Source organism: Phyllobates terribilis, unplaced genomic scaffold (assembly GCF_046119375.1).
Source record: "Phyllobates terribilis strain yellow unplaced genomic scaffold, ASM4611937v1 Scaffold_10__3_contigs__length_209671492, whole genome shotgun sequence".
Lineage (NCBI taxonomy): Eukaryota > Metazoa > Chordata > Amphibia > Anura > Dendrobatidae > Phyllobates > Phyllobates terribilis.
In genome coordinates this window covers 169939736-169950933 of record NW_027362770.1, presented here as the reverse complement: position 1 = coordinate 169950933, position 11198 = coordinate 169939736, and the positions used below count along the sequence as shown (strand labels likewise).

The 11198-nt window shown below is 41.9% G+C and overlaps 1 protein-coding gene across 1 annotated transcript; it reads left to right on the top strand.

Moving 5' to 3' along the window:
- Nucleotides 1-759: 759 nt before the first annotated feature.
- LOC141164647 (E3 ubiquitin-protein ligase TRIM11-like) lies at nt 760-2603 on the top strand. Its single transcript, XM_073650129.1, has one exon. It carries the CDS (start codon nt 804-806, stop codon nt 2406-2408), a length of 1605 nt encoding a protein of 534 aa, XP_073506230.1. The 5' UTR covers nt 760-803; the 3' UTR covers nt 2409-2603.
- The last annotated feature ends 8595 nt before the right edge of the window (nt 2604-11198 follow it).

Genomic DNA, 11198 nt, shown 5'->3' with positions numbered 1-11198 from the left:
CAGCTTTCCCCTTTCTTTCCTTAGTTTATGTTGCAGATCATAACACTCACCTACATCCATGACTTGTTCCTTTCTAATTCCCTTAACCTTCTGACAATCCCTGAAACCTGGATGCAGCAATTGGATACCACCACCACTTTTGCTCTATTGTATATTGGACTACAATTTTCACATTCCCCCAGACGTAAGAGCAGACGAGATGGAGGTGTTGGTCTGCTTCTTTCATCTCCATATGCTTCCCAAGTTTACCCTCCCCCCGTACTATCGCTTATGTTTCCTTCCTTTGAGGTCTATACTGCTAGACAGCAGGTTTTTGCTATTTAATCTGAAAGGAGCATAATATGGAGCAAGAGAGCCACATTCAAGGGATGTCACTTATTAGTCTATGTGCTGTAGGTTCAATACAATCAGTGTTTTATCAGCAGGAGATTATCACCATAGGACTAGGTCTCATGTGCAGGCCAGTCAGCCTAAGCTGTGTAACTGCACCCTTACCACATGCTGCATTTTTTTTTCGCACATGAAATCTGCTCAAGAAAATTCCTGATCATGTGCTAAGAACTTGCAAAATGTCATAGGAAGTCATGGGATAAAGGATGCAATGCGTTTCTGGCACCAAAAATGCACTGTGTGCACATAATCTTAGGCTATATTTCAATATACTCATATTCATATATCGAATTTAGAGGACTTGAATACCTTTTTACGATTCAGCCTCTCCCTGTGTCTACATAGTTGAATCCGACCTTTGCTTTCTGAGTATCAGAGAATTGTAGTTTTGTTTCCTCCTTCTTCTGTCAGCCATGGCGTCTGCTGATCTGAGAGACGAGCTGCTCTGCTCCATCTGTCTGAGCACTTATACAGATCCTGTAATGCTGAGATGTGGACACAACTTCTGCCGGGTCTGTATTGATCGTGCGCTGGATACACAGGACGAGTCTGGAGTTTATTCCTGTCCTGAATGCAGAGAAGAGTTTCCGGAGCGGCCGGCACTGATGAGGAACATAAATCTTCATAATGTCGCAGAACGTTTCCTGATTACTCAGCAAGAACAAGAGGAGATCACCGAGATCTACTGCACTAACTGTGTGGACTCTCCTGTACCTGCTGTTAGATCCTGTCTACACTGTGAGGCTTCTCTGTGTGATAAACACCTGAGGTCTCACAGCAAATCACCAGAACACGTCTTATCTGATCCCAGCACTTCTCTGGAGAAAAGGAAATGTTCTGTCCATAAGAAGATCCTGGAATATTACTGCACTGAGGACGCGGCTTGTATCTGTGTGTCCTGCAGTTTGGTAAGAGAACATCGGGGACAACGGGTGGAGATGCTGGATGAGGCCTCTGAGAAGAAAAAGAAAAAACTGAGAAATGATCTTCAGAAATTGACCTCAAAGAGAGAGGAGACTGAGGAAAGAGTCCGGAGTCTGGAGGAGCGCAGGAGAAAATCTCAAGAAAAAGCAGCTGGAGAAGCCGAGAGAGTCACTGCCCTGTGTACAGACATCAGGAGACGGGTGGACGACCTGGAGAAGAAGGTCCTGAGTGAGATCTCCAGGCAGGAAAAGGAAGAGTCCCTGTCACTGTCTGCTCTGATCCATCAGCTGGAGATAAAGAAGGACGAGCTGTCCAGGAAGATGAGACATATTGAGGAGCTGTGTAACATGACGGATCCACTGACTGTCTTACAGGAACCAGACATCGGTGACTTGTGTGATCCTGAGGAGGAGGAAGGTGATGAGGACACAGGAGGACATGATAAACAGCTCCATGATGGAGATGACCTGGATGTGGCTGTGATCTCGCACACATTACACACATTATGTGAGGTAATATCAGGTATAAGGAGCGGGATCTATATGGAGGGTCCTGCAGACATATTACTGGATGTAAACACAGCTGCTAATAATCTCCTTATATCAGACGACCTGAAAACTGCAACCTGGACACGAGAGAAGCAGAAACGTCCAGAAACAGCAGAGAGATTCCAGTATAATCAGGTGATGAGCAGGAGGGGATTTACCTCAGGACGACATTACTGGGATGTGGAGAGCAGTAGATCAGGGAATTGGAGGGTGGGGATGTGTTATCCCATTATAGACAGAAGGAGGCGTCAGTCAGTGATTGGAAATAATAACAAGTCCTGGGGTTTGTGGAGAAATTATAATCAGTGTTCAGTGATACATGACAGTAAAGAGATCTGGTTACCTGACAAGATCCCCAGTGATAGAGTCAGGATATGTCTGGATTATGAGGCCGGGCAGTTGTCCTTTTATGAGCTGTGTGACCCCATCAGACACTTATACACCTTCACTTCCACCTTCTCCGAGCCCCTTCATGCTGCATTATGTGTATGGGAAGGTTCTATAAAGATATTAGGGAAAAGCAGAAACTGGAAAAAAACATCATAATATAAGAAACTTCTGATAAAGAATCTAATAAGTTTGCTAAAGGAACAATATTTTAATAATCCATCAATATTAAAGAAGAAAAAAAAAAGAAGAGAAAAAGAGGGAAAGGTTTGCCTTGACTGAGAGTGCTACTGCCAGTGCTCTGCCAAAATGACTCAATGAAAGAAAAACCAAAATAAAAAAGATATATATTAACATCTTTTTATTATTATTATTATTTATTTATTTTTTTTAATTTATTTGGCTCTTCCTTTAAAGAGGTTGTCCACTAGTCATTAAAGGCAGATCGGCCGGGGTCCGACACCCGTCACCCTCGCCGATCAGCTGCTATTGGCATCAGCGGCGGCCGCCAGCTGTACAGTGTCCATTTTAGGACATGATCAGATATCAAAATCAAACATCAGAATGATGTCAGTTTGAGGGTAAATACCCTGTCTGACAAGTGATTCTCGCAAGTGACTTTTACAATTGTAATAATAACAATAAAAAAAGTCACTGGTCGCTGATAGGACTTGAACCCAAAATTCAGTGTCAAGAAACCAGTTTACTAACCACTGAGCTACAAACTCAGTTAAAGAAATCTAGGAGTTCTATTTGGTTATATGATTTTCAGTGCAAACCTGTCTGAAACTGATTGGGACTTTCAGAAATACCTCCTCCAAGCCAAATTCAAATGATGTTTGATTTTGATGTGTGAGTCTGATGTGTAACTTTCTTCAAACATCAGAATCAGAATCACAATGACTCTTTGTCACCCCGAGTATTTTCATGGTTGATCTCATAAGACAAGAAAAGCTACCAGTTACTATCACTTGACTACGTAGCTCAATGGTAAGGCATCAGCCTCTGAAACTACAATGTCCTGGTTTAAATCCCATTAGGATTATTATTTTTTTTTTTTAAATTATGCCTGTTTAGCACACAAACTACAGGGGTGTTTTACTTTTAATATCTGACATTCTGATTGTCATCCTGACGGGTTAAGAGTTTCAGACACGCTGTCTATTTGCATGGTAAATTACATAGCCAAAGTAAATTGGGAGGCACTAATTTACTACATATCTATTTCCAAGTGACTGTACATTTGCATAATTTCTTAAAGGAGTCTAATGATAACATTTCTTTATTGTCAATTTTTCTTTCCATCCACCAAAGAACTGGCTGCAAACTCCCAATTTACTTTTGCTATGTAATTATTATTAGACTAGATGGTGGCCCGATTCTAATGCATAGGGTATTCTAGAATATGTATGCGGCCGACAGGGCGCAATCAGCAGAGCGCCAATAATAATTTGGCGCCAATAATGGTGATTGGTCACGGCCGTGACCAATCAGCAGAGGGGTGTTTAAATTTGGCGCCAATAATGCTGATTATTTGCGACCGGTAACCGCGACCAATCAGCATAGCGGTGTTTAAATTTGGCGCCAATATCGCTGATTGGTCGCGGTCGGCTGCCATCCACGACCAATCAGCAGAGAGTTGTTTAAATTTTGCGCCAATCCCGCTGATTGGTCGCGGACGCCAGACGCGACCAATCAGCAGAGCGCTGTTTAAATTTGGCGCCCATCTCGCTGATTGGTCGCGTCTGGCGGCCGCGACCAATCAGCACAGCGGTGTTTAACTTTAGTGCCAAGATCACTGATTGGTCAGGTGCGGAGACCGCGACCAATCAGCGAATCGTATTAGTGAGGACCGGGGAGCGCCGCTGCCTGTACCGCTACTTCCGCTGCAAGAAGCCTGGACATGAGCGACTGCTCGCAGCAGAAGTATCCCGACCCGCAGCGCCGCTCCCCGGTCCTCCCTTCACACCCTAGCCGCTGATCTCCCGACAGTAGCCGCATGGTGTTACTAAGGTCCAGCCCGCGACCAATCACCGATTTGGGTGCCACATTTAAATATCGGCCGCGACCCAATCACCGATCTTGGCGCCACATTTAAACACCGCTTGCCCGCGACCAATCACTGATTAGGGGACCACATTTAAATAGCGTCCGCGACCAATCAGCACAGCGGTGTTTAAATGTGTCTGCAAGATCGGTGATTGGTTGCGGCCGCTATTTAAATGTGGCGCACAAATCGGTGATTGGTCGCGATCTTCGGCCGCGACCAATCACTGATCTTGCCGCAAAAGTTAAACACCGCTGTGCTGATTGGTCGCGGACGCTGCCCGCGACCAATCACCGATTTGGGCACCACATTTAAACACTGCTGTGCTGATTGGTCGCGGACGCTGCCCGCGACCAATCACCGATTTGGGCGCCACATTTAAATAGCGTCCGCGGCGTCATCTCCCAGCTGCATCGCCGCTGAGCTCCGTCCCGCAGATGAGCCGCTAACGGCCGCCATCTTTTTTCAGAAATCCCGCGGCGCTCATTGGCCGCTGCTGGACCAATGAGCGACGCGGGATTTCCTGGACAGACAGACACACACAGACAGACAGACGGGATAAGACGATTATATATATAGATATCACTACCTAAATAATCAAATAATGAACCTATAGTTTAATGGTAAGGAATCTGTGTCACATAGTTTTGGTTTGAAAGGATAATAATAATAATAATAATAATAATACATTTTTAGTAATAATAATTTATAATAAAAAGTTGAGTGTCACTACTGGGACTTGAAACCAAAAACATATGTTTTATAGTCAGCACACTTACCATCGAGCTATTCACTCATTACAGGAAAGTGGGCATCTTACTTGGTTATGTTATTTCCAGTGCAAACAGAACTTTCACACAGACATTGTCCAAACCAAATTCAAATGATGTATGAGTTTGATGAATGAGTTTGACACCTGACTTTATTCACACATCAAAATCAGAAGGACTTCCAGACACCATGAGTATTTGTATAGTAAATATCATTAACCAAGAAAAACCATCTGGCTGCATTGTTTGCGCTTATGACAGAATGGTAACTCTCTTGCCTCACAGAGAGGACCTTCTGAGCTTAAATCCCTGGTGCAGATAAAATTATCTTCTGTTTTTCAAATGATGCTGGCGTGCACACAAACTTCAGTGATGCTTGGCTTTGATAGCTGACTTTTCTCACACATCAGAATAAGAATCACAATTACTTTTAGACCCCCTGAGTATTATCATGGTTAATCTCATAAGCCAAGAAAAACCTGTAGGAACACTGAACTTTTTATTATTAATTATTATTATTATTATTACTACTACTATTATTATTAGTTTTGGTTTGAAAGGATAATAATAATGTCTGCAAATTGAGATTCTGATTTGGCTTTTATCCTAAGTCATATTGCATGACTTGTTAAAGGGTTGATTGTGACTTGTAGGATTGCTACTTCCAATAGGTGGCGCTATAGAGTACAAGTCCTCTTTTTCTCTGAAGAGGCAATTTGCATATTAAATTTCCCAGAGGAGCATTGCATGGCGAATAAGCCTCCTTACCTTGACGTGCTGGAGCTAGTGTGTCACTCTCCATAAGGAGAAACGCTACCCCTTAGACCTCAGTTCAGAGCCTCTCACCCAGCCAAATCAGTTCTTATACTTGGCACTGATGAGGGCCAACAGGCTGAAACATTGCGTCTGCAAATTGAGATTCTGATTTGGCTTTTATCCTAAGTCATATTGCATGACTCGTTAAAGGGTTAATTGTGACTTGTAGGATTGCTACTTCCAATAGGTGGCGCTATAGAGTACAAGTCCTCTTTTTCTCTGAAGAGGCAATTTGCATGCAAATGTACAGTCACTTGGAAATAGATATGTAGTAAATTAGTGCCTCCCAATTTACTTTGGCTATGTAATTTACCATGCAAATAGACAGCATGTCTGAAACTCTTAACACATCAGGATGACAATCAGAATGTCAGATATTAAAAGTAAAACACCCCTGTAGATTGTGTGCTAAACAGGCATAATTAAAAAAAATAGTAACAATAATATTTCTATTTGAATTTGAACCATGAAACTGTAGTTCCAGAGGCTGATTCCTTACCATTGAGCTATCCAGTGAAGGGTTAGCATCTGGAAGCTTTTCTTATGAGATCAACCATGAAAATACTCAGGGTGACACAAAATCATTGTGATTCTGATGTTTGAAGAAAGTCACACATCAGACTCACACATCAAAATCAAACATCATTTGAATTTGGCTTGCTTGCAGTCTGTGCATAAGTCCCAATGAGTTTCAATCAGGTTTGCACTGAAAATCATATAAACAAATATAACTCTCATATGTTTACTCAACTGAGTTAATAGCTCAATACGTAGTGCACTGGTTTCTGAACACAGAATTTTGGGTTCAAGTCCCATCAGCAAACAGTGAGGTTTTTTTTTATTGTTACAGTTGTAAAAGTCACTTCTCAAAGTCACTTGTCAGAATCACTTGTCAGACAGGGTATTTAGCCTCAAACTGACATCATTCTGATGTTTGATTTTGATATCTGATCATGTCCTAAAATGGACACTGTAGGATGGGTTGTCAGTCACTAATAGGAGATAATAACAAGTCCTGGGGTTTGTGGAGGTGCAATAATCAGTATTCAATGAGACATGACAGGAAAGAGATCCTTCTAGAAATATATTAGGGAGAAGCAGAACCTGGAAGAAACCATCATAATATAAGAAACTGGTGATAAAGAATCTAATAATGAGGGGATCATATTACTTTTGCTGATAATCAGTTGCTAATATTATATCCTCCTGATCATATATCTATACGCTGCTTATAATTCCCTCTCAGTTACTAGAAGACATTTCCATCCCATTGCGCTGTTGTTCTACAATGGAATCTCTGATCAGATGTTCCTCAATTTTTCTACATAAAGGAGGCAGCTAGTAAAGGTCAGACGAGCTGTTCTTCACAACATAATCCTGGGAAATTGATGACTTGTTATCTGAACTGTTTTAATAATTTGCCCAACAATTTGTAGTGGCGGATAGTCAGAAATTTGCCATTTGACCATCTAATAAATGGAAAACATAAAAGAACAGGTCAAGTTCTATCTGACTCTCTGTGATCATCTGATGACATAATTGATTACTGTCCTCTATTAATAACTGGGGTTGGTGTGGAATATCTAATTTTTGGTCTTGGTCACATGATTGTACCTTAGTTCTTATTTGTTCTTCTTTTGGAGGAATGTGATTTATAAATCTGTATTAAAAAAATCTTCATAAAAAAATCAAAATGACTGCCTAGGAGCAAACGCATCAAAGACAAATTTGTTAAAAATAGAAGATAAAATTCTATACAATTAATAGTAATCATGAATAAACTGTGACACTATACCTTGCCACCTGCAGTTGGTTCAGATCTATAGTACTGTAAAAACGAATTAGTCAGATGTGGAAAAATGCTGCAAAGTCAGAATGCTTTGAAAAATAAAAGTGTTAATTGTTAAAAATAAACAAAATGCAAAGTGAATGAACAAAAGAGAAATCCACAATAAATTACATTAATATTTGGTGACATCATTCTTCTACCACTTATACTTGTATACAGTATTTGAGGTTGTTCCAAACCTCTTGGAGTACTAACCACAGATCTTCTGTTGATGTTGTTTCTTCCGTTTCTTTATGTAATCTCAGACTGACTTTATTGAGATTAGGGCTCTGTGGGGGTCAGATAATCATTGCCCAAACTCCTCATTTTTCATTACTTCTGAAAATTGTTCCTAATGACATTAGTTGTATTATTGGAGTCATTAACCTGCCAACCAGACGCCTTTCTGTTGACATTTTCTGATGGATAAGTAGCCTCTTGTATTACTGGGCATTAAGGACACCTTAAATCCCAAACAAATCCCAACTACTGTAAAGCCAAGAAAGAATAAAAGGATTTTCCAGCACATCCATAGAATCAATCTTTTTATTAGAGATTCATTTAAAAACTGGAGGATCCATTATGATATTAAAACCTCAGGAGTTTCTGGTGTACACTACGCCCTTAGTCATAGTTCCTAATAAAAAGATTAATTTTATGGATGGAAGTGCCGTAAAATCCTTTTTTTCTTCTTTGGTTTTACAATAGCTTAGCTTCACCAGCAGGAATTGGCACACATTCATCAACTTTCTGGTGTATCCTCAACGATATTGGCGTGGTGAGCTTCTTTATTTCTTTTTTTCTAAATCCCCAACTACATTTGCTGAAATGCAACACCAAATTTGCAAGGATCCTCCATCATACTTCCCTGTTCCTGCAGGCACTCATTATTTTACTGATCTCCAGCTCTTTGGTGAAAAATATTCCTTTTTTTACACTTAAATATTTTACATTTTGACTCATCAGTCCAGTGCGCCTGCTGCAATTTTTCTACACACCACTACCCAAGTTTTTGGGCATAGTTGAGTCGCTTAATCTTATTTGCATGTCAAAAGTATGGATTTTTGGACACAATTCTTCCATGGAGACCACTTTTGACCAGACATCTCTGAAGAGTAGATGAGTGTAGCTGGGTCCCACCTGTTGCTTCCAGTTCTGAGCTGATGGCACTGCTGGACATCTCCTGATTTTTAAGGGAAGTAAGCATGATATGTCTAATCGGCTGCACTAAATTTTCTTGGCTGACCAGTGTGTCTACAGTGCTTTCTTCAAAAGAGCTTGAACAGCACATCTTGAAATCCCGGTCTGCTTTGAAATCTTTGCCTGTGAGAGTCCTTGCTGATGCAGTATAACTACCTTGTTTCTTGTTGTTGTGTTCAGTTTTGTCATGGTTAAAAACCTGTGACATAAAACTGTCTTCAACAACCTCACCTTTGTAGTAGAGTTTTGTGTTATATAGAAGCATAAGCCTTTTCACAAGACGTCTAAAAATTATCCCTTTATTTAGGGAGCAAAAACAGTTGTGTTTAGCAATTTTGAAAGTAAACAAGTAATGGTTTCTCAACTAGTAGTGAAAAAATTATCCCACTAGTAAACAATTACAAAGGCTTTTTATCATGCCTTCTAAAAATCAGGTTTTTTTTAGGGAGCAGGGATTGACTAGCAGTTTTCAATGTGAAGAAGCAATGGCTTGTCAACAAGCCTTTCAAAAAACAGGCCCTATTTTCTGAGATGTTTGAGTACCCTCAAGAAAGTAAGTTTTGCATCACCGGTACAGTCTATCATTATAAAAACCTGTTTTTTCCTGAAGAAGAAGTTGGATTACATTGAAACGTGTAGAAAATAAACCGTATTACTACTAATTCATGGCTGTCTACATTTTTCATCGGATCCAGACCTGCAGTGTAGGATACCCATCTTCCACTAACAATCTGCTATCACGTTGGATCATCCAACCCGAGGTGCTGCAGGAGCTGGGATTTCTAACTTCTATGCCAATCTAGTGTTGTGTTTCACACAACCAGACCAGGTGAGTGTAACTGCTTTTGTGATCGCTATTGTTATCTGGATAAAACCCTAGTGCACTATCTTGTCCCCTAGTTACTTTCTCCTAAGACGAGTACTATGACAAATATTCCATTATGCCCTCCACTTCCTCCCCACTAATACGCTTGCCAGCGGCACAGTGGGAAAATTGTGAACTTTGTTTGGTACTACTACTGCCGGGACGGTTGTTGTAGGAAATGCCGGTAGTGCTGCTGCTAGTGGTTCCCACATTTTTTGCTGTGGTATGGGTCGTTTTTTTCCTCTTACGGTATCAGTTTAATTGCCAGTGCCACTTTTTGGTTTTACATACATTTTGGACGCAATTATAATGTCTAAGTCTTTAACCTAGATTTGTTACCAGCCACAACGAACTCACCCTGGAAAACTATGAATTCAACCACAAAACATTGCAGGGTTCACGTGATGCCCACAAAGTCTAATGCAAAACCAGCCTGCCCATAAAATTGGTGTGTCTTGTATGTGTCTCCAGTTTTACAATTTAACAGGAGACAAAACCCGACCTGCGCTGTTAAGTCTCAATTTATTCTAATTTGTAATCGAATGTTTGGTTATAGAAAATTAATTCCCTCTGCCCAAAATGGAACAAGTAACAAAAACAGAAGCCAGGAAGTAGGAACACAGCCTCAAAAGCCAGCAACACCCACAGTATAGTTATGGGGTGTACGGCTGCCATATTGGAATCACCAAACAGGTATGCAGAAAGTGAATCACGTGTATGTTACGGGTCTGAATTGTGGAATCACTGAGCCGTGGTACAAGGAGGGACCAGAGGGGCGTGACTGAGGGCCTACCCGGACCGACCCTGGCTACACGGCAGCTTAGTAGACTCCGTGAACCAAAGAGGGACCGAGAAGGTGGACCAGGTGCCAGTCTGGGACCGACCTTGTGTGAGAGCAGGCGACTCCCATGGGTCTGACAGCCGAAGGAGACAGGAACGGCTGATGGGTTGGCAGATGAGCACAGCTGGTAGGCAGGCAGAAGGACCGGCTCTGCTGGCGAGCTGACTAGTGGGCACGACTGATAGACCGGCTGGCAGGCACGGCTGATAGATAGGCTGGCGGGCGCGGCTGATAGACAGGCTGGTGGGCACGGCTGGTAGACAGACTGGCGGGCATGGCTGGGACCTGAGGGCTGGAGAGAGTGTTAGCACACAAACTTCAACATTGCACAGGCACCTCCATCTTGGGGGAGGTGCCTTAAATAACAGGTGTCCTCCAGCCATTGGCCGGGGATCTGTGCATGGTGCGCACACCCCGGGCCAGCACAGTGTGAGAGGTAGAAAGCGGAGCGAAGGACGCCGGGCCACGGCGGTAAGGGGATTGGCGTCTCTGCCGGGCAGGAGGCAGAGACGCCGACGCTACAGTGTATAATGTTTTCATATTTCTATTTTTGTTTTTTAAAACACTGCTATCCCCCCATTA